Source organism: Rhinolophus sinicus, linkage group LG01, assembly GCF_036562045.2.
Source record: "Rhinolophus sinicus isolate RSC01 linkage group LG01, ASM3656204v1, whole genome shotgun sequence".
NCBI classification, from domain to species: domain Eukaryota; kingdom Metazoa; phylum Chordata; class Mammalia; order Chiroptera; family Rhinolophidae; genus Rhinolophus; species Rhinolophus sinicus.
Window position 1 is genome coordinate 81,350,653 of NC_133751.1, and position 20,389 is coordinate 81,371,041.

Sequence of the window (20,389 nt, forward strand, 5' to 3'; positions counted from 1 at the left end):
TGTACATTTTTTTCTGTCTTAAAAAGTACCCTCGATTTTCCTTTTTTGTCTACTAGCATGTGATTTATCCCCTGCTTTGCTTTCTCACCCATTTTTTCCCTAAAACTGGTCTCCACCTACCAAATCCTATTTATCTTTCATTCTCATTTTGCCTCTGCCGTCTAGCTTTTGCTTGGGATCAACCCCTTAAAAGTGCTCTTGTTGAAGTCACTGAGGACCTCGTAAGTGCTAAATCCCATAGATACATAACTGAATTTTATGATATGATAAACAAATCCACATTCAACAAATGTTATAAAATAAGGGAATACTTTTTCAGTTTCTGTTTTTAAGAATTTCTCTGCTGTACTTGATACAACCGCTTATTCCCTCCTGCCAGAAATGCTATATTCCCTTAGGTTGGGAGTCCATGTCCCCTTCTCCCCCTTGCTCTTCTCTGACCACTCATTCTTCATTATGTTTGGGGATGCCATCCTGCCTACTCCTCACGTTGGCATGCCACAGTTTCAACCTTGCTCAACTCCTTTCCTTTCTCTAAAAGTTCTTCCTAGGAAATATCATGGTTTAGCTTTAATAACCACTTTTGTGCTACCAATTCCAAGATCTTTAACTTTAGTCAAGATTTTTCCACTGAGCTTCAGATTTATATTTCTAATTGCTGCCTGGCCATTTTCACTGCATGTCCCATAGGCAACCCAGATGTAACATGGCACAAATTAAACTCATCATCTTCTCCCAACTACCACCCCATCCTGCCCTCCTCTGTAGGTAGCACCACCTTTCACACAATCTCTTTATTCCCGAGCATCCTTTTCTCAGCAAAAACTTGCTGGTTTCTTTACTCATTCCAATCTTGTTTGCTTTTGTCTTTACCAGTTTCTCTCTTTTTATATTTGTTATTTGTGGATGACATTCCTTCCTGTTTGCTCATGTGATTGTGCTTTGTAAATAATGTATGTATATCTTTTCTCTCATGTCAAAAGATTTGAGGTGGGGGCAGGAGGCTAGAGCATAAACACTTGAACTGACCAGTGATATTTTATTTTTGTATAACTGAATTTTATGATATGACAAACAAATCTACATTCAACAAATGTTATAAAATAAAGGAATACTTTTTATGGTTGACATATTATATCTCAAAGTTTCAAAATATTTTATAACAATTTTTATTTGGATTGCTAGTTCATATTGCTATAAAAATGGAGGTCAAAAGATTTAGGGACAAGCAGTTGTCAGGCAAATGCCACAAAAAGTGTTCATGAAATCTTTTGTACAGTTGATGAAAGACAATACAGGGATGATAGTCAAGACTACACTTAATTCACAATAGTGTGTTTCCTTGGAAAGGGTCCGAAACTCTGCACATCAGTGAGGGCATATTTTCCAGGCAGCCAGGCTCATGCTCCACTTAAGTCACAATGCAATTTATTTTAAAATTAAATGCACACACATAGTGACATATGAATCCACACCGGTTCTACACATACACACACACACACACACAGACAGACACACTCACATACACGAACATATGCAGTTATCTATACCACCCCTGCCAATATATATCTGGAGAAATGTCAATAAGGATCCCAACCAGTAGAAGATTTATGAACCCGGTGCCATATCACAGCCAGCCAGCCACCGCCACTGGCACTAGATTGTAAACTTATACTTAGTTCTGCTACTACTCCTTTATATAAAACAGTAAACTGAAGTGATTTTCAAATAGTGTGGGAGACCAAAGGGAAATCTTTGCTGCCTCCCGTAAGCCCAGAATGCTATTAATGAACCACGGACAGCTTCTCTACTATGCAATACACTTAGCCACTTCCTTTTTCTATGCTCACAGAAGCTGTGATTATCAAATTCTATAGCATCAGTTTGATAAATGACTTTGCTTTTGAGAATTTGTGGGATATATATATATATATATATATATATATATATATATATATATATATTTCTGCTTGCCGTGGGGAGTTGAGTGTCTGCTCTTATTGACATAAAGTTTATTAGGCAGTTTGAGTTTCTGCGATAAAAGAGATATGATTACAAAGAATGGTAAGAATATTAAAGAAGGGTAAAAAGAGAGTATTTGGCCCGATTTCCCCCCCCCCCATTTTTATTGCAACAGAAATTCTATGTGCAGAGGGAACACAAGACCGCATGGGGAGTTGACAGTGGACTTAAAAGAAGAAGTAATGAGTAATTTAATGAAAAGATAGAATTCGTAGTATATGAGAAGATGGCTCTTTAAGTCAGAGACTTGAGTTTGAATCTTCTACCACTTGCAATGTGTCAGGCATTAGTCTACAAGCTTTTTCCAATAATAATTATTCTAGTAATCAACTCAATAAACCCTTATAACATATGTATAAGGTAGATGCTATTAACATTCCTATTTTATAGTGAGTAAATAGAGGCACAGAGAACTTAATCATTTGCCAAAGTCACAAGGTCACAGAGCTGATAAGCGGCAGAGCCAAGGTGAGCTGAGAAAATACATGTTAAAATTTTCACAGTACCAGTAACGGTCACCATCATCAGTTGACCTTTTACTCCTTTCCAGACTCTATGGTATCTTACCTACATGGTGCATAAGAAATATTAGTTTTTAAATTTTAAATCATGAAATATATAACTATAAACATGCAGTAGGATGTTTATATGTAAATATTTTATTTATAACTTGTTATCTTTTCTTTATAACATATTTTAATTAATTCATGATTCGGCAGGATAAAAAGTATATCTGAAGCTAACATTTTTCTCCTAATTTGCTTGTGGCAGTCATCTGATCCAATTTTCAGCAGCAATTTAGATTGAATCTGTGCTAGATTATTTGCCATTATATTCAGCTCTAGGATAAAAACCTATCCCAAGCATCATTAGATAACAATATATATCTGATAAAAATGAGTTTTTGAATAAATATAATGGAAGGGCATAAGTGTATCTGCATCTCAAGTACCATAGGTGGTCTTGATAAATTATTCTAAAATAATTTGGCACATTTACAGGAGAAATGAATACAAGCTGTAAGATAATATTCTGAGAATGGCAATAGAAAAAAACAAATAGTTCATGTCCTCAAACACCTGAATTTCATTTTACATCGTGCGAAGAGTATTGCTCTATAATAACTTGACAATTTTGCTGAATTCAGCTTCTGGCATTGAATCTGGATATCAAGTCCAGTCACAGTGTAAATGTGTCATCACTGCTAATATTGAGAACAGTTAAAAGAAGAGGGCATGGAATCAAGAAAAATAAATGAAAATGAGATTAAGATAGAGGTGAGATACACACAAAACTTGTCCAAATAACATGTAACAAAAAATGAAGTGAAAAAAACAATGCCTCAGACTGTTTATTCTCATGAAAATGAAGAAGAAAAAAATATAAAACATTCCAAGTAGTGAAAGCCCAGTTTATAAGAAAAATGGCTGTCTCTGTAGATAGATATATACTAAAGAATACAGTGACATTCAAATATGTTACCTCTGCTGGGGATAAAAAAAATACTCTAGTGATTATTTTATATATATATATATATATATATATATTTTTTTTTTACCCCCCTATTAGTGAATGTTTTTTGTTGAATGTCATGGCTTTTTAAATGTTAAAGATTTATAAATATATTTTGAAAGAAAACGTCATGGTGCCTTCTCCGCACTGTGATTCTGTACCACTATAGGCATACCTCATTTTATGGTGCTTCACTTTAGCGTACTTCACAGATTCTGCTTTTTACAAATTGAAGGTTTGTGGCAACCTTTTGATTAGCAGGTCTATCAGAGCCATTTTTCCAACAGCATTTGCTCACTTCATGTCTCTGTGTTACATTTTGGTAATTCTCACAGTATTTCAAAACATTTTCATTATTATTATATTTGTTATGGTGATCTGTGATCTCTGATGTTACTATTGTAGTTGTTTTGGGGTGTCACAATGAGTGAACTTAATTGTTAAAGACTGTGTGTATTCTGACTGCTATTCCTCCATCTCTCTCCCTCTCCTTCCTCTCTATTCCTTCTAATACACCAATATTAAAATTAGACCAATTAATCACCCTACAATGGCCTCTCAGTGTTCAAGCAAAAGGAAGAGTCGCATGTCTCTCACTTTAAATCAAATGCTACAAATTATGAAGCTTAGTGAGGAAGGCATGCCAAAACTGAGATAGGCTGAAAGCTAGGCCTCTTGTGTCAGTTATCCAGGTTGTGAATGCAAAGGGAAAGTTCTTTAAGGAAATTAAAAGCACTACTCCAGTGAACACATGAATAATAAAAACTGAAACAGTCTTACTGCTGATATAGAGAAAGTTTTAGGGGTCTTGAGAGAAGATCAAACCAGCCACAACTTTCCCTTAAACCAAAGCCTAATCCAGAGTAAAGCCCTAACTATCTTCAACTCTATAAAAGTTGAGGAAGCTGTACAAGAAAAGTTTGAAGCTTGCAGAGGTTGGTTCATGAGATTTAAGGAAAGAAGCCGTCTCCGTAACGTAAAAGTGTAGGTGAAGCAGCAAGTGATGATGTAGAAGCTGCAGCAAGTTATCTGGAAGATCTGGATAAAATGATTGATGAAGGTGGTTACATTAAACAATAGATTTTCAATGTAGACAAAACAGCCTTAAATTGGAAGAAGATGCCATCAAGCACTTCCATAGCTAGAGACAAGTCAATGCCTGGCTCAAAGCTTCAAAGGACAGACTGACTCTCTTGTTAGGGGCTAATGAGCTGGTGACTTGAAGTTGAAGTGAAAGCTCATTTACCATTCCCAAATCCTAGGGCCCTTAAGAATTACTGGTATTCTAATTCTGCTTTGCCTGTGCTCTATAAATGGAACAACAAAGCCTGGATGACAGCACATCTGTTTACAGTATAGTTTACTGAATATTTTAAGCCCATTGTTGAGATCTACTGCTCAGAACAAAAGATTCCTTTAAAAATATTCCTGCTCATTGACAATGACTCTGGTCATCCAAGCGCTGTGATGGAGACATACCATGAGATTAATGTTATTTTCATGCCTGCTGACACAGCCTCCATTCGGCAGTCCATGGATCGGACTCATTTTGACTTTCAAGTTTTATTATTTAAGAAATACACTTCATAAGGCTATGGCTGCCATAGATGGTGATTTCTATGATGGATCTGTGCAAAGAAACTTGAAAACCTTCTGGAAGGACTCACCATTCTAGATGACATTAAGGACATACACGATTCATGGGAAGAGGTCAAAATATCAACATTAGCAGGAGTTAGGGAGAAGTAGATTCCACCTCTCCTGGGTGACTTTGAGGGGTTCAAGAATTCAGTGGAGGAAACAACTGCAGAAGTGGTAGAAATAGCAAGGAAACTAGACTTAGAACTGGAATCTGAAGATGTGACCAAATGGCTGCAATCTCATGATAAAACTTTAATGGATGAGGAGTTGCTTCTTATGGATGAGGAAAGAAAGTGGTTTCTTGAGACAGAAACTACTCCTGGCAAAGATGCTTCTGTGAAGATTGTTGAAATGAGAACAAAGGATTTGAATATTACATAAACTTAGTTGATAAAGCAGTGGCGAGGTTTGAGATGATTTACTCAATTTTGAAAGTAGTTCAACTGTGCGTAAATGCTATCAAACAGCACATGCTACAGAGAAACTGTTTGTGATAGGAAGAGTTAATAGATGTGGTGAACTTTGTAGTCTTATTTTAAGACATTGCCACAGTCAACCCAGACTTTAGCAGCCACCACCCTGATCAGTCAGCACCATCAACATTGAGGCAAGGCCCCTGTACCAACGAAAAGATTATGGCTCGCTTAAGTGTCAGATGATGGTTAGCATTATTTAGCAACAAAGTATTTTTTAAATTAAGATATGTACATTGTTTTTGTAGACATAATACTCTCATAGACTTAATAGACTATAGTGTAAAAATAACTTTTGTATGCATTGGGAAACCAGAAAATTCATGTGATAAGCTTTATCACGATATCTTCTTTATTGTTATGATCTGGAACTGAAGCCGTGATAGCTTTGAGGTATACTTGTATATAAAAAATATGATTTTTGTATATACCATACTGTTAAGGATAAGTTACTTTAAAAAAGGGTACTTAAAATGTTTTTGTTCTAGAACAAATCTCTGCTAGTTTTATTCTTTTTCGTTTTGGTTTCTGAATAGTCAGCCAAATGAACTCAAGAGGGACAAATTGGATAAAGCCAGTTTTCTGATATGAACTCTTCATTATTGATAAATATCCATTAATGTAAGGGGTCCAGAATTATAGAGAATGTATAAAATATACTAAATAGTTAAGTGTGATATAAAGCAAAATGAAAGGCTGTGTGAAGCAACTGAGTTTCATTTACTCTCTTTATAACATCATTTGAAATATATATATTAACACGGCAAGTGAACTTATAGGAGGAATCAATTATATTATGTGTATATACTCCCCCCTTAGTAACACCCTCATATATCACAGTATCAGGGAAATGCACCTTAGAGAAAATGCTGCTATTCTTCATAGAAAAATCCATGAATAACATTATGCAAAAATTAATTTATGATAAATGATTTAAATTTAGAACTCAGAATAGCTTATTTAAATGTCATCAGAAAAAAACACCTTACCCGCAAAAAGGAGTCTAGGGATCCATTCTCCATATATTCTACCACAATCATTACTGGTCGGCCTGCCAAATAAGAGCAAGGAAACACACAAAGATTAGAGCAATACAGAAATATGCACTGCAGTTAGAGATTTCCAGCTGTGGCAGCTAAATTGTTTGTATTTTATTAATAGGAATTTCATTTTTCAACATGCTTCTTCTATAAAAGATTATACATACGTATTTCTCCAAGTCTTTATAGCACTATTTCTTTTGAGTTCATAACAAGAACATGGATTACAAAGGAATTAAGCACTTCCTTTTCTAAAGCCCTGTGATCACTTATTTAGGTTTTATATATATATAAATATATATATATTTCCTGAGCTTTTCCTTAAAAGACAATCAACAAGCTAAAGTCAGGGTTTATGCAGTTACTGTAGCTGGTTTGGCAGTTGTGGTACAACTTCTCCTATAGCGGTGCAGTAACTATGGTGAAATTTTGTTAGACTGGGCATTTCTGAAATATTCCTAAGGCAAAGCAGAAAAGAGAAATTCATAAATTCTCTTTAAGACATTATAAACCTTTGATCACAGCCTGCTTTTACGGATTTTAAATAAAAAAATGTCAGTAGATGGATGAATGATACATAGTTGGTGGGGTTTGTAATAATTCTTGATCATCTCTTTATTGGACATAGATTAGATCAACAGAACAATGATGGCAGTACATGAAAAATAAGTAACTGATTTCATAGTCTAGTGCAGAAGCTAACATCTGAAACTGAACATGTCTTATTTCTTTTTTATCATGTCTATTTGCAATCGTTAGTTCCTAATACCTCCATTATGTAGAATATTTGACATAAATAACTTTGATTTGTTTCAAAGAAAAGAATCTATTTGTTCTGCCTAATTTCCCAAATTTAAAAGGTAAACTCATTTCAGACAAAGGGAAAATATTATTTACCTGAAATAAACATATATGACATATTTATTTACTTCTTACTTCTCTATTTCTTGCTTCTGATTGGAATTTTTTAACGATTCAATTTGCATTGTACACAGAGTTTTTCCTCATGAGCACAAAGGAGACATGGAAAGAAACTATGTGTGTCAATGCTGGAAATATTATATCTCATATTGTAATTCATGTCCCTTTTATGAACCCAAAGGCTCATGGGTTAGAATAGGTAATGGTAACAAATTAGTACAATGTCTGCAGATGCTAGATTTTACATTTGAATCTATATTTTAAAGAAAGCTATGCTAAAGGTTAAATGTAGTAATAAAGTTCCTAATTTATCGTGTACAGAATTAGAACCCAAAGAAGACTTCCATTTTGTTGGATTTGTGTAATGTTCCTCAAAGTCATTAATTTCACCTAAATAAAGACAAAGAACTTTATCAGAAAATACTGAGGTCAAATGAACTGTCAGCTTTACTGTAGGCAGTGGTCTAGAATATCGGATTTCTTAAAAATTAAATTTATTAAATCTGAAAGTTTGTTATGAACTCTTTTATTTAGCCATTCGTTTTTAAAAAGCTTGGAGATAGGAGCCTGATGCAAACACTTGGTTAGCAAGGTAGGGAAAAATAAAAAGGTCATTTTTATACTTCAATATAAAAACTCTGAGACCAGTATTGCAGTTTGAAGTATAATGGATTATGGATGTTAAGGTGAAGAGTTGGGTTACTACAAATGACTGCCTGAGGTCTTTCTTCTGCCCATAATCACAACTTTTCATTCTTTTTTTTTTTTTTTTTTTTGCGGGGGAATAGGACTTTATTGGGGAACAGTGTGTACTTCCAGGACTTTTTTCCAAGTCAAGTTGTTGTCCTTTCAATCTTAGTTGTGGAGGGTGCAGCTCAGCTCCAGGTCCAATTGCCATTGCTAGTTGCAGGGGGCACAGCCCACCATCCCTTGCGGGAGTAGAACCGGCAACCTTGTGGTTGAGAGGACGTGCTCCAACCAACTGAGCCATCCGAGAGCTCGGTGGCAGCTCAGCTCAAGGTGCTGTGTTCAATCTTTAGTTGCAGGGGGTGCTGCCCACCATCCCTTGTGGGACTCGAGGAATCGAACTGGCAACCTTGTGGTTGAGAGCCCACTGGCCCATGTGGGAATTGAACTGGAAGCCTTCGGAGTTAGGAGCATGGAGCTCCAACCGCCTGAGCCACCAGGCTGGCCCCGCAACTTTTCATTCTTGACCACTGGAGCTACAGAAACATATTTAATTTTTAAAAAATATGTTAGGAAAATTTTATCCTCTCCCCAAGAATGCCAGTCTGATTAGAATAAAAAAGAGCTTGCAAGTATTTTATTTGTATTGATTCATACTGTTATTATCCCCATTACACAGATAAGAAGATTGAGGGATAGAAAATTAAACTACTTGCCAAAAGTCAAACAGCTGGTAAGTGGCAGGGTCAGGCAGTGTGTCTCAGAACTTAAGCTCTTAAACTTGATGCCTTATGTGCCTCTCAGCCACTATTTATAGGTCAAAGCTGTAAGGCTCTGTTAGTCAACCCTCATCTCTCCTAATTAGCCTTATCATCTCCTGCTGCATCAGTTGTCATTATTGCCTGTAATTGTTCATTCCTGTCTCCTTCCGTCTATCTTTCTGGTATTCCCCTGCCAGATTTATACCCCCACATGCTCCTCTCCCTAATCTTAACCTCACGGCTCCCCAGAATTTATACACTGCACCTACTCCTTCAAAGTCTCCCACAGTTATATTTCCTATAGTTGCACTCCCCTCACATCTTTGTCTGCACGATGAAATGTTGTGCCTGGTTTCATATTAGGTTGTTTTTCTTTCTTATCATCCAGTACATGCTTTGTGTTCCCTCCCATTCACTGGGTTTCTCCAATACAGCTGAGCAGAGAAGGGGCTTCGTAGAAACAAGTTGATTTTTTGCATCAATTTCACAATTCCTAAGAAAGTAACCCTGAAGTATTTCACAAGATTCTGATCTACATGAATACACAGTATTTTGAAATTAGTTCTATCTATAACTCCTGGGGAGATACTTTATGCAATCTTAAAATTCATCAGTGACAACTTTCATGTTCTCATTAAAGATAATAGCCAGATGAAGACTTCCTCGGTTTCTTGTGAATTAGAAGTTTCACACCTGAGCTCTGCATCTTTTGTATTTTGTCCAGTAGCATCAATTGAAAGCAGCTATTATTAAACTAAGGAGTTGTTTTTTCAGAATACTGGTACTGTGTTTCCCCGAAAATAAGACCTAGCCGTATCATCAGCTCTAATGTATCTTTAGGAGCAAACATTAATATAACACTGGTCTTATTTTACTATAATATAAGACTGGGTCTTATATAATATAATAAATATAATAATATCGAGTCTTATATTAATGTTTGCTCCAAAAGATGTATTAGAGCTGATTGTCCGGCTAGGTCTTATTTTTGGGGAAACACGGTAGCATCTAACCTGCAATTTGTTTCCTAGTGGTTTTCTATAGGGAATTTAGACTGTGAAGATTACAAGCAACTTTACAGTTCATGATTTACATTTTATAATTAAGAAAATAGGTAAGTCTAAGGGAATTTAAAAAATTAGGGTGGTATTCTTCAACTATGTGGTTAGGTGAGAGAAGTCTATTGGTAACAGTGTTTTTCTGTCTTATTTTTAAATATATAAAATTATATATTGCATTATTGCTCTTGGAAAATATACTTGGAGGTGATTGATTCTTTTTACCTTTTAAAATGTTCCACCTTATTTCCTTTTTTTATATAATTTTAGCCACGTACTCCAACTGCCTCATGTCACAGAATTAACTTAGTGTTTGCATTGTTCTGCAGTCAACGGCAAACTTCAGGATTCTTGAGTGTCAGTCAAGTCTCAAAATCCACAGATCTTTTTTTAGAAGCCTCATCAGTTTAAGAGATCTTCACACAAAATCACACAAAAAAATGCATGTCTTTGGTTTTTCTTCATAAATAGCCCAGAAATGGTTATATTTTAACTTGCACTGGAATCAAGATCCTGTAAGAAATCACTTATTTATATTCTGAATACAGTGGATCACAAAATCCCATGTCATTTTCATCTGTTGTAGAGAACAATTGTTTTTATTTAACTGGAACTTTTATGAACTATTGACTAATGAATCTTTTTAAAATTTGCAGCTTCCCAATACTGAAGATGACAATATAGGTAGTGTTAAGAAACCATATGATAACACTACTTTTCTCATGATGTTGTTAAAGAAAATAAATGAAAGGCATTATTTAAATCTTGGAGAAAATATTTTGCTAGTGAAATATTTTTTCTTTTTTGCCTCAGCGATGATTTGTGAAAAAACGTGATTACAGAGATTTAACATTTTCATATAAGTAATGAGTTTGTGCTGGACATAGTATTTTGTATCAGCTTTGCAATTTCTAATGTGCAGTCAGTAATATCAAGAATTGAAACAAAACTCAACAACCCCAAAATTCTATTACTGATTCAAATCAATTCTAGTTTTTTTTTGTTTTGTTAACATTATATCGTGTATATTTTGTCTAACAGGTAATAAAATTTGTGGTAATAACTTGGATTAACAGATTGCCTGTATTTTTTTCCCCCAGGTGCAAGTCAGGACTTTTAAAGCCAGTTATTTAATCTATTTCCTCCTCCCCTGTTTCTGTTTACAGATAGTGAAATATAATTTCAAATGGATTTCATAATGAATAAAATATTTTTCTCACCCCTCTAAGGCATTCTAAAGATATGATGACATACATTTGAACACAATTAGAATATATTAAACAATTTTTATTTACAAAATAAGTACTAAAACTGGGGACTTGTTTCCTCTTACACTGTTGCCTGATGATCAGATTATGTCCCAAACGAATCTTAGCTTCGCTGAGTTCAATCCAGACTTTTCATATTTCTCCAGGATGTTCTTTTCCTCCTAAATTCCTGTTTTGATTAAACCATTGCCACTCATCTATAGTTACCCAGGTTTGAAACCTTATTGCAATATAGAACATCTCACTTTATCAGACCTCTGTTAGTCCATAAGTTATTAACTTGTGCTGATTACATAGAAAATCTATTATCACTGCCCACATTCTGCCTTTGTTTTCCTTTGTTTGACTTATTACAAAAATCTTTTACTGTTTGTACTTGCTAACACTTGTACAGCCATTATTTTGAACATTCATTGATATATTCGATATATATTTTAAATGCTTAGTATGTATCAGTTTTGGTTTCTGGAGAAAGATCCCAATCAGTACAAAATCCCTATTCTCCTGGAATGCATAGTGGAAAGGGGATGAAAATAAGTAAGCAGACAATTACTATAAAGGGCTAAAGCCCTACCCTCTCCTTTAAAGACTGTTTTACTTATTGTATTGTTTGCTGCAGGATTAAAGTCTACACTGGTTGGCAATGAAGTTCCTTCGCAATCTCTCCTTTACCTTTGTTTCTAGGGTCATCTTTTACCTCCCCCTCATCCCCTGAAGCCTGTTTTTCAAATTCTCTTGGCAACTCATAATTCCCTAAGTGTGACTTATACCTTTTTCTCCTTTTTGGAAGATTAACTTCTTAGTATCTCCACTTTGTAAATTCATATACTTGAAAAAAAAAAAAAAAGAGTGCAGTTTAAATACCCTCTCTATTATCAATTCTCCCGTGAATCACTTTCCCTCTTAGGAAGTCTTGATGTTTACTTTCTCCTCCCTTTACATCTTAATCAAAAAATTTTATAACACTTATGGTATGGTGTTGATGTTAGCTAGGTAGGTGTCTGCCTCCCACTCTAAAATGCCCTTAAGGCCAGGGCTGGTGCTTAGTTCTTCACTGAAAGCTCACTATTGAGCAATGAGCTAGGTACAGAGTAGCTACACAATTATATATTTTTGAATGGAATGACAAAAGGAACACAAACATAAAGGAGTTCGCTAAGAATAATTCTAGACCAATAAAAGAATTACTGAAATAATGGAATGGCACATCAATAAATCCTAAATTATTTGCATTGTGAAATATATGGTTTTGAAGGGAAAGCAGAATTCAAATTTCAGCACGGATACCTACTAGCCGCATGACTTTGGGCAAGATTCTCCATGTATAACATGAAGATAATATTACATACTACATACGGTTTTTCAAAGGACTAGATGAGAAAACATATAGTTATTACAGTGTCTAGCACTAGTTGGCACTCAAAAATGTGGTTGTACATGTACTTTCTTTCGCTTTGGTGCAATTACCTGCTTCCCTCTTATTACATTTGTTCACTCTGTAGTAAAAAATAGTTTTATAAAAATGGGTCATTTTCATATTTTGCTGTAGTATGGTATTGACATGAAAATTCTTTTATATTCTATGGCAAAGTAAAACTGACTGCTATTTACATGTTTTGTATGATACAATAAATTCCTGGTTTTAGCACTGAAATTCTCATGTCCCAGGCAAATTGGGATGGTTGGTTACCTTATTCCTTGTGTACTCAGCACAGTGCATTTAGAAGTTATGGGATTAGAGTCAGATAGCAGGATATTGAAGACATTTTCCACTTCAGGCATGTGAACTTTCACAACTCACTTATCGATGTCTCACTGCCTCAGTCTCCTCATTTATATAACATATATTGCTCATTTGAGTATATGTATATTGCATGTTATTCCACAATAACAGGAGGTGAATTGACACCTCCTCCATTGCCTGAATGTGAGATTAAATGAGATAATGTGTTTAAAATACAAAGAATAGTACCTAATACTAAATATTAAATCACCTAGTAGCAGTTTAAAGAATAAATGGATAAATATGAGGATTATATCTTACTTTACAGACTAGATGCTGAATCCTAACCTAAAAGTGGCTTTCAGAATTAAAAAAAGTTCATTACTAAAAATGACTAAGGTAAGTGTATTTAGGAGCTTTCTTAACGGTCTTAAAGATCATTTTACATCCTATACACAAAAACAACAGGTTTCAAGTTACTTTAATGCTCACTTTAATGAACAAGATGGATTCTCCTAGAGTAAAATAATCAGAATGGGTATTTTCTTACTGTAAATATCATCCTATAACATGTAGTATTTAGTAATAGCTTCTGTAGGAAGTAGATTCTTATTTCTACCTAACAAGCTATGTTGTCTTTTGTACTCTATTTATAGATTTGTACCTGTAACAACAGGTCTTATGGTTAATCTGGAATAGATATTAACCTTAGTGCTTTTCGAAACCCCTATAACTATATAATAGCTATGCGTTTTGCTTCTCTTAATTTCTTTATTTTGCTTTTTAAAATTTAGAGGTGACCCAAATGTCCTCGGAGAAATGCTGAAGAATAAATTATTTTATTTGGTAATAAAAACAGCCAAGCAGATATTAGGAAGAGTGATATATATTTAGGAAAGCACTAGCATTTCTTAATCTAGATTGGTTTTAGAGTAAATAGAAGGTGCGAGGCTAAAGAAACAAAACATAATTTTCCTGTCAGTTCCGGAGAGCAGTGGCATAACATCTGCATCTATTAAGTTCAGTAATAGTAATGTCCTTCTCGCTACTGAAAATTACCATATGGAAAGAATTTCTTCTTAATTATAAGTGTCTTGTTGACAAAGAAAGTTACTGCCAAAGATACCTGATGCTAGAATATGTTTTCACTATAAGGCACTAACCATATGGCAAAATGTTAATAACATGAATTTTAAAGAATGGCTTTCTTGATATGGTATTATTCCACCCATATTTATAAAAGTAATGTAATGATCATGATCTACTTAAAACCCCTTATTTTGAAGTTGTTTGATTTATGACTTTTTGCTTTCCAATTATTATGAAATAATTGATTATGCAATAATCAATAGTTTAATTATCCTTAGGTGGCAATGAGCAAAACACATCAGAGAAGTCTCATGACTTGAAAAACTATGTAATGTCTAAGTTCAAAACCAAATTAAACTGCATGTCAAATAAACAATTTTATGCTGCCTTTGTTCTTCGTTTCTTTCTGTGAAAACGTTTTGGGTAGATGATTTAGAAATAGATACCATAACTAAATCAGCACATAAGAGTATGTAATAACAACTGACTTTAAAAAATAAGTTCTTCAATGTACTAGGCACTGTTCTATTGGCTTTACATGTGTTAACTCATTTAGTTCTCATATCAACCCTTGTGGTGAGTAAAATTATGAGTTCAATTTAACAGATCAGATAACCGATGCACTGAGAGTTTAAGCAACCTGTCCAGACACATAATGACCAATTGGCAGAGCTAGAGCTCGAAGCCAGGCGATCTGGCTCCAGAGTCGGAGTGCTTGACTGTCTTGTTTTACTCCAAAATAATACTTGGGTCTCCATTAGTAATTATGGAGAAGATACAGTATTACCTTAAATCTCAATGCTTCATCATACAAACATATCCTGGAAAGGCATATGAACTGGGTACTGTGTCGCTCCCAAATATGTTTGTCCTTGAGAAATTCTAGGATTTTAAAGCCCTGTCATGTTCTACATAAACAGGAAATATGTACTAAGGAAATCTACTGAAAAAAGAACTTTAGAGGTTTGCTTTTCCCATCTCCCAACATCAGTTTATGATAATGATTTTAAGGTTCCTTTAAAAATCGATTTATTTTTAAATGATCCTAATATTTTCATTTATGGATTAAAAGAACAGAAATTCACCTGTTGAAATTTCAGTTGTGAAAGGCATGAATGAGAACATTTAAGAGTAGCAAAATGATATCTTTTTGTAAAACCTCTGGAGAAGACATTTGGGAAACTATTAACACATTCTGAATGTTTTAGAAAAGAGTCTTGAAGCTTTTGGGAGAAAGTAAAAGTATCATGTTTTCCAGAAGTGTTTCAAATGCTGCACTTTAGTTCTGGCTTCAAAAGTGTCTTATGGTTACAGAAGTGATCAAATATTTAACTTTTAGGTCTTTTGTATCATTCACTAATCAAAAGACAATAGAAAAATTTAAAAATTCTAGATAAGCTATACAGGTTATTTATGTGAGATTTTAATTATAATGGAGAAAATATTTGTTAAATAAATCATACATATGTTATAAATTAAACTACCAACTGTTTTCTTTCCAGGAAAAACAAGTTATTTATGTTTATTCTTTTCTGCAAATCTTGCAAGAGGTTAAATTTTTATTTTTTTAATTCAATTTTGCTAAATATACTCTCAGACCTCTGTGAATAGAACTATGAAAAGCTAACATTGTGCCATGGGACAACTTCCACTGTCCTTTGTCCTACAAGGTAAAAGAATGAATGCTGAGATGAGACAAGCTTTGTAACAGGACTGTTCTATCCTCACCTTTGTTATGCTCTTAAGTGGCCGAGCAGCTCATGAGGGCATGCGTGCTGCACTACCAGAATCAGTGTGGTTTTCCAGAGAGGAAGAGGCATTTGAACTGTTCAGTTTCTTGTCATGTTTCCAATTAAAGAGAAAACATTGACACAAAAATCCTAACCAATACAAAAATTAAACGCTGACCCATGTGGAGACTCAGTTAATTTAGCAAACTGTGTACAGTCTTTTCAGAATTTTTCTCTGTGAGAAGAAAATTCTTGGATGAATCTTTTGAAAGTGTTGATAGTTTCTTTGGCTAGGACAAAAATAGATGGCACAATTTGTAATAATAAAGCAAGAAAATTTCTGGTGTGTGTGTGTGGGGGGAGTAGATACATTCTCAACTGAGATTTAAAGAGTAATACATATGATACAAATTTTTTAAGATTCAAACATTCAAATGATACTAAAAGAAGCATTTATGCCAGTAAGAAGGCATAGCTAAGGTCAAAGGCTATAGTTATTGAAAGAACCTGAGGATAGAGAAGTAAAAAGAATGGTAAAAAATTGGGACATTAATCAAAGGCTCTTTTAAGATTTTTCATGTTTTTCTAGCACTAAAAAAAAAAAAGAAAAAATCAAAATTCTCTTTGTCAATGTTCAAGAACTTAATATCAAATGCATCCTGCAGCTCTGTTCTTTCTTTTTAATGCACTATGAGTTTTATATAAAGATGATGCTCTTTTATATCAGTTAAATATAATTTTATATATAGAACATTTAGTTCTTTAGAACCTGAGATTCTTCTTTTATGGACTTCTGGGTGTACAGAAACCTCCTGAAATTGTATGCAAACATTGACATATATGATCATATGTCCATTTTCTTGGGGAAGAAAGTCAATGTTATTTCTGGCCAAGAAAGAAAGTCTAATCCATAAGAAATCTGATTCATGAGCTGTACCTCAACATCAGGACCATCTGTCCACAGGAGTTCCTAAACTCATAAACTCTGCAATAGATTAAAGTTTTTGCAAAGTGAATGCTCTTTGAAGGTTGACATTATACCTTCAGTTATGTATATGCTCCCATCCCAACTTTTCTTATTCCAATTGGTATCTTCAAGTTGTCTTCCTTAAGTTTTAAATCATTTTCTAACTTTTGTGTATTTCTCCTCAAGTAAGTCAAAGAACCAACGGATGACGTGCATGCATTTTGGAACTCACTCGCTTTAAGCAACTGAGGAAGCAGATTGAAAGCAACCTTGACATTATGTGCTTTGCCCCTTTTGTGCTGGGTTTAGAAGCTAGCAGTAGCAGCAGCAGTAGCAGTAGCAGTAGCAGTAGCTTCTAAAGGTGTTCTTGACTGACTCTCTAACTTAGAACTAACAATGTTGCAAATATTTTTAAGGGGTTGCTTATGGGTGTATGTCTAAAAATACAATCACTAATGTCACCTTTGTGCTTCTGTTGGCTGGGTGTGTTCTCTGTGTCATTTTCTCAGTGATCTTCTCTCCTCTATGCCTATCCTGATTCCTGAAGTAGAATAATCATAGCCTTCTGCCCAGATCTCTCCCCGATTCCCCAATCTAGTTTTTTAATCATTGTAATTATGCCAGGTTTCCTTCTAAAGCTCGTGCTGCACACACTTTCATAAAAGAGAGTTCTCTAGGGGAGAACTGGGCTGATGGGTACTGAGTATCCTACTGGGCTTAAAATCACATACATGGCAAAGATGAAAGAAACCAGAAGTCAGGAATCCAGGTGAAGGTTTTTCTTTCCACCACAGTTTACATTTCAAATCATTTATTCAGGATTTTACTTCGCAAATATCCAGTTTTACTTATTCCTTTTATAATTGGCTTTTGGTTTAAGTAGGTACACGTACACACTCATTCATACATACCTCATTCAGGGTAACTGGCAACATTCTCAACTGTAGAAATGGGTGAAATATACTTTTCAATCAAAGAAGTTCCCCCACCCCCGAAGATCTCTTAGTTAAAAAGGAAACCACTGTCTCTTATCATTTGTGTATATTTATTACAATATTTTGTTAAAGATAAAATAGATAAATTGTCATAAGTACTACAAAAATATAAAAATAATCATCCTCAGAAGAACTACAGTCAATAGAAATGCTCTTATCAAAAGTGATTAATTTTGAAATGTCAAATTGTGAACTTAAAACAAAGTTACTTTTCTACAAAGTTTGACCACATAAAGAAATAAAATGGTTTACTTTGATTTTTTTCTGTACTGCAATTTGACTGTATTTAAAAGGCATATATACTCTTCCACTGCCGATTTCCCTTGACATACTGAGTTCATGCCAATTTTCCTTAACTCATACTTTCCTACAAAGTCTGCCACCTACTTATATATTGGCGTTACTGTTTTTCTGTAGTGCTTTATATGCATTAAAACCTGACAATATCATATTCACTAGATCTTAGATTCTCTGCAGCTCTAACCTTATTTATCATTCCTGGCTTATTTGTAACATCTAAATTATATGCCTTCTGAATAAAAAACATATTTGACTGGATAATAATGCATGCAATATTTGCCCTGACTCCACATCAGATAGGATTTCACATGAACTATGGAAAGGATAATATTGATAATCATTGTTAATGGACTTTGAAGACATTTTACTATTGGCTCAGCACTGTAAGCCCTCTGCTATAGGAATGCTTTAGGTGGATCTGTTACCAGTTTATAGAAAACTGGATTGTGAATTCATTTCCTAACATTGCTACTCAGGGGGCAGTAATGAAGGTAGGAAAAAGTCTGGCTTTTGAGTTTAAGACTCGCCCAAATCACTTTTCATAGGGCAAAGACATAAATAATATTAAACATAATTATTAATTATATACTTAGTATTTGCAAATCTTGTTTTTGAATCCCCACGTATTCATATTTCTCCTGTTATTTGATTCAGAAGAAGCAGAGAAGGTGTCTCGTGGTATTGCCAAAGCAACAAGGTGAAGACAACCATTCACTCCATTTGTTGCCATTTACTCTGAACTTAACATGTGTCGTGCAATGAAAAGCTCAGGTAAAAATGTCCAAAGAGGTGTTATACATATAGTGCTGTGTTTAAAGTGTAGGCAGACTGAGACAATTTCAGAACAGTCCCTCAATAACTAGAGAGATTCCATGATTAACCATAGAGTAAGTATTAAGGCGTCTCCTCCTACACTCAGATTTCGCAAGTCCTTTATTTTTTATTTTATTTCTTTATTTTTGATTGTACTAATTTATTTAATCCTTACAGCAACACGATGAGGTAGACATTTTTTCTAAACATTTTTTATTAGTTTCAGGTGTACAAAACAATGTAATAGTTAAACATTTATCATTTATATCCCTCACACAGTGATAACCCCCTCCTCCATCTACTACCCCTCTGACATCGCACACAGCCATTACATTTCCACTGTCTCTATTCCTAATGATGTACTCTACTTCTTGTAACCATATATATTATAGTTGACATTCATTATTGTTCAGCTTCAGCTTCTGGTGTACAGTGGGGTAAAGACAGTCTATTCAATAAATGGTGCTGGGAAACCTGGACAGACACATGCAAAAAAATGAAGCTGGACCACCTCCTTATATCATATACAAGAATAAATTCAAAATGGATTAAAGGTTTAAATGTAAGATCTGAAACCATAAAACTCCTAGAAGAAAATATAGGAAGAAAGTTTACAGACATTACTTGGAGCAAGATTTTTACTGATATATCCCCTCGGGCAAGGGAAGTAAGAGAAAAAATAAACATGTGGGATTACATCAAACTAAAAAGTTTTTTCACAGCAAAGGAAACCATCAATAAAACAAAAAGGGATCCACTGAATGGGAGAAGATATTTGCAAATGATATATTTGATAAGGGGTTAATATCCAAAATTTATAAAAAACTCACTCAACTCAACTCCCAAAAAACAAACAACCCAATTAAAAAATGGGCAGAGGACATGAAGAGACACTTTCCTAAAGAGGACATACAGATGGCAAACAGACATATGAAAAAATGCCCAACCTCACTAATCATTAGAGAAATGCAAATAAAAACCACAATGAGATACCACCTCACCCCAGTCAAAGTGGCTATCACCAATAAATCAACAAACAACAAGTGCTGGCGAGGATGAAAAGGGAACCCTTATGCACTGTTGGTGGGATTGGTGCAACCACAATGGAAAACAGTATGGCGGAATCTCAAAAAACTGAAAATGGAACTACCTTTTGAGCCAGTAATTCCAATCCTAGGTATCTATCTGGAGAAATCCAAAACTCTAATTCAAAAAATTTATGCATCCCTATGTTTATTGCAGCACTATACACAATAGCCAAGACATGGAAACAACGAAATGCCCATCGGTAGATGACTGGATTAAGAAACTGTGGTACATTTATACAGTGGAGTATTACGCAGCCATGAGGAAGAACGAAATCTTACCACTTGCAACGATATGGATGGA

At 34.6% G+C, this 20,389-nt stretch overlaps 1 protein-coding gene across 1 annotated transcript in view; it reads right to left on the reverse strand.

Annotated features, from left to right (window-relative positions):
* The window catches only part of EPHA6 (EPH receptor A6), an 840,987-nt gene that overhangs the window by 152,366 nt on the left and 668,232 nt on the right, over positions 1-20,389 (reverse strand). Inside the window, 1 exon segment of the mRNA XM_074333168.1 lies at positions 6,638-6,699. Within this exon segment, the coding sequence (XP_074189269.1) occupies positions 6,638-6,699 (62 nt within the window).